The 3,092-nt window shown below is 42.5% G+C and overlaps 1 protein-coding gene across 1 annotated transcript in view; it reads left to right on the top strand.

Moving 5' to 3' along the window:
- Positions 1–2,936, top strand: part of LOC112617762 (complement component receptor 1-like protein) — a 3,854-nt gene extending 918 nt beyond the window's left edge. The window contains exons 2-4 of the mRNA XM_025374459.1: positions 835–1,011; positions 1,103–1,205; positions 2,843–2,936. Coding sequence (XP_025230244.1) covers positions 835–1,011; positions 1,103–1,205; positions 2,843–2,936 — 374 coding nt within the window. The remainder of the gene's footprint in view (positions 1–834; positions 1,012–1,102; positions 1,206–2,842) is intronic.
- Positions 2,937–3,092: the final 156 nt, after the last annotated feature.

Here is a 3,092-nt window from a genome sequence, read left to right as displayed (position 1 = left end):
AAAGCTGAAGTCCAGAAAAGGGAACTGGTCTGCTCAAAGCCAAACTGAAATTATTTTTTCCATTTTATAACAGTTTTATGTAATTTAGTTGAGATCCAAATGTGTTCTGACTTCCCAAGATCAGATCAGATCAACTATATTAAGAGAGAGCCCGTGCTACTATTACAATATGTTGCGTGAAATATACACTCTCATTATGGTGACAGTAGGTCTTTTAGATTTTGTTCAACAGTTGCCCACCTTCTCACCATAGTGAAATGAATGACTAGACAGCACCTTGCTTCGTAGCATGAAGAGAGGCCCATAGTTCATTACCACCTTATGTCAGGTGGCCGCTGAGAGAAGCCTTGACAGGAGATGAGAGTAGATGTATGGACGCTGTTTGTTGCACCGGTGTGATAGGTGACGGAGGGACCTATTAGACAAGACATGGGCAGGGGCACTCCTTTATTGCCTAAAATGCAAGACTAAATTGGTGATGCGTTTCTAGAAAGGAAGTATGAAGATATAAAAAGCCATCATTCCTCCCAATTTTGTACTGGGTGAACAGTAATTGGAAGCATTCTACAAGGAACTGTCCATTGCGGAATGTTAGTTGCATACTTCAGATGAAAAGCAATGAATTGAGGATACCTCTGTTTTTGTCACAGTTCTGCAATGTGTCAGTTCTATGACTGATGGCAAGACATCTTCCTTGTCCTGTGTATTTAGTTTGTTATCAATATAATAAAGCTGTTATCTTAACTTTATTATTATATATAGATTTGTAATTATTATTCCCTTGGCCAGTTTAACATTGAGAAAATTAGCAATACTTTGTTTCTCTCTCCCCAGTATGTCAGCCACCTCCAGATGTCCTGCATGGTGAGCGTACCCAAAGGGACAAGGACATCTTTCAGCCTGGGCAGGAAGTGTTCTACATCTGTGAGCCCGGCTATGACCTCAGAGGGGCTGCGTCTCTGCGCTGTACACCCCAGGGAGACTGGAGCCCTGCAGCCCCCAGATGTGAAGGTGCCTAGACTCTTGTCTGACTTGATATTTTTAGCTTGCATCTTTATTCTCTACATGCCAATTTTTTCTGTTCATTTTTCTTTTACTCCAGTAAAATCCTGTGATGACTCCCTGGGCCAACTTCCTAATGGTCGTGTGCTATTTCCACGTAGTCTCCAGCTTGGAGCAAAAGTGGATTTTGTTTGTGATGAAGGGTGAGTGTGAGCTTGCCTGACCTACTGGACATTGAAAATGGGGCTGGGAATTAGTTTAAAAAGGGGAGATTTGGTTTGGCTTAAAAGAAAGACACACACACACACACACACACACACACACACACATTCCGATAGATGAACTTTCCAAAGTATACATAGGAAGAAAGGAAAGAAACATATAGAACTAATAACATGAGATGTGAAGAGGAAACTGGAACACATATTAACTGGCAAGTTCAAAGGCAAGTATAACTACTGGTTATGAATATATGGGTAACACATTAAGTAAAAAATATCAGCCAGGCACGGTGGCTCATGCCTGTAATCCCAGCACCTTTGGGAGGTTGATCTGAGGCGAGCAGATCACCTGAAGACAGGAGTTGGAAACCAGCCTGGCCAACATGGTGAAACCCCATCTCTACTAAAAATACAAAAGGTAACTGGGCTTGGTGGCATGTGCCTGTAATCCCAGCTACTGAGGCACGAGAATCACTTGAACCTGGGAGGCGGAGTTTGCAGTGAGCCGAGATGGCACCATTGCAATCCACTGTGGACAACAAGAGTGAAACTCCGTCTCAAGAAAAATAAATCATGTTTTACAAGCAAAAAAGAACATGAGTAATTTAGAGAGTCCCAGAAAAAAACTGCAAGTAACAAAAAGCTTATTCTTAATAACTGGGATCATTTAAGAATCATTTCAGTAAATTCTTTAAACCATCTATAGTGAAATTTGTAATAGGAATGAAAATGTAAAAATCAACATTTTTAAAAAATTCAGTCACATATAATCTGGCTATTCATGGGCTTGGGCTCTGAGCTGGGGTCCTGATGGCTGCTGCTATTTCCGGCAAGGTCATTACCTTGTTTATGTCCATCTAGTGCTCTTCACAGATGCACAGGGTGCACATCTCTACACGGGAGCTGACCAGCATGGGCAACAAAGCACCTGATCCCAAAATGTTCCACAGAATCTTGGCAGCCTCCAAATGCCAGCACCCAGTAAGAGTTAGAAGGGCATCAGGGCCCAACAGAAACTGAGAATTTTCGACGATTGCATACAGAAATCCAGGCCTCTCTTCTTTCTTTTTTCCCCTAGAATATTCACGCTTACTCTTCAGCAGCCCAAACTGCCCTTGTGAGCCTTCTTCACGCCATCACAGATGTGGAGATGAAAGGGCACTCTCTGTTCTCTCACCAGCTATTTCCCACTTTTCCAAACTGGGAGCTGTTTTACAAACTGGGAGCTGTTTTACTTGCTGTTCCAGCATCAGAGTTAGGGAGGCATTGCATTAGAAGACTGGGTTTCTAATAATGACAATGAGTGATTTATCAGGTTATCATGGAGTAATCAGTGAAACTCCAAGCCTGGGTCCTGGGTCAAGGAGATGGTGCCCATGTCATGACCACCTTTTTCAATTCAAGCAGGACTGTCATGTGACCAAGCTAATGCATTTTGCCATTCTATATTGCTCCCTTCTGGAGACTGTGAGCTTCCAGAATAACGTAGCCTGTGCAACTCTGCCACCTGCTGGCCTCAGGTCCTCAAAATCCTGAGATTTGGGGCTGGGCCTTAGATTGTGAACCAACAGTCCTCTTGGCGGAAACAGCTCACTATTCACTCCTATTTTCTCCTTTAGATTTCAATTAAAAGGCAGCTCTGCTAGTTACTGTGTCTTGGCTGGAATGGAAAGCCTTTGGAATAGCAGTGTTCCAGTGTGTGAACGTGAGTAATAGGAGTAATATTTCAGGCCAGTCTCTCCCCTTCATCTGTTCAGTATTTGACCCATGACCTCCCCTAATGCAGTTCTTCAATTTTCTAGTCCGAATTATTGATTTGAAAATTGCTTATTTTAATAATGTTTGGTTGTGAATCAATGTGTACATCAC

The sequence above is a fragment of the Theropithecus gelada genome, unplaced genomic scaffold, assembly GCF_003255815.1.
Source record: "Theropithecus gelada isolate Dixy unplaced genomic scaffold, Tgel_1.0 HiC_scaffold_4044, whole genome shotgun sequence".
Classification (NCBI taxonomy): domain Eukaryota; kingdom Metazoa; phylum Chordata; class Mammalia; order Primates; family Cercopithecidae; genus Theropithecus; species Theropithecus gelada.
Note: the sequence above shows the minus strand (reverse complement) of the source record. Positions and strands in the feature narration are given on the sequence as shown.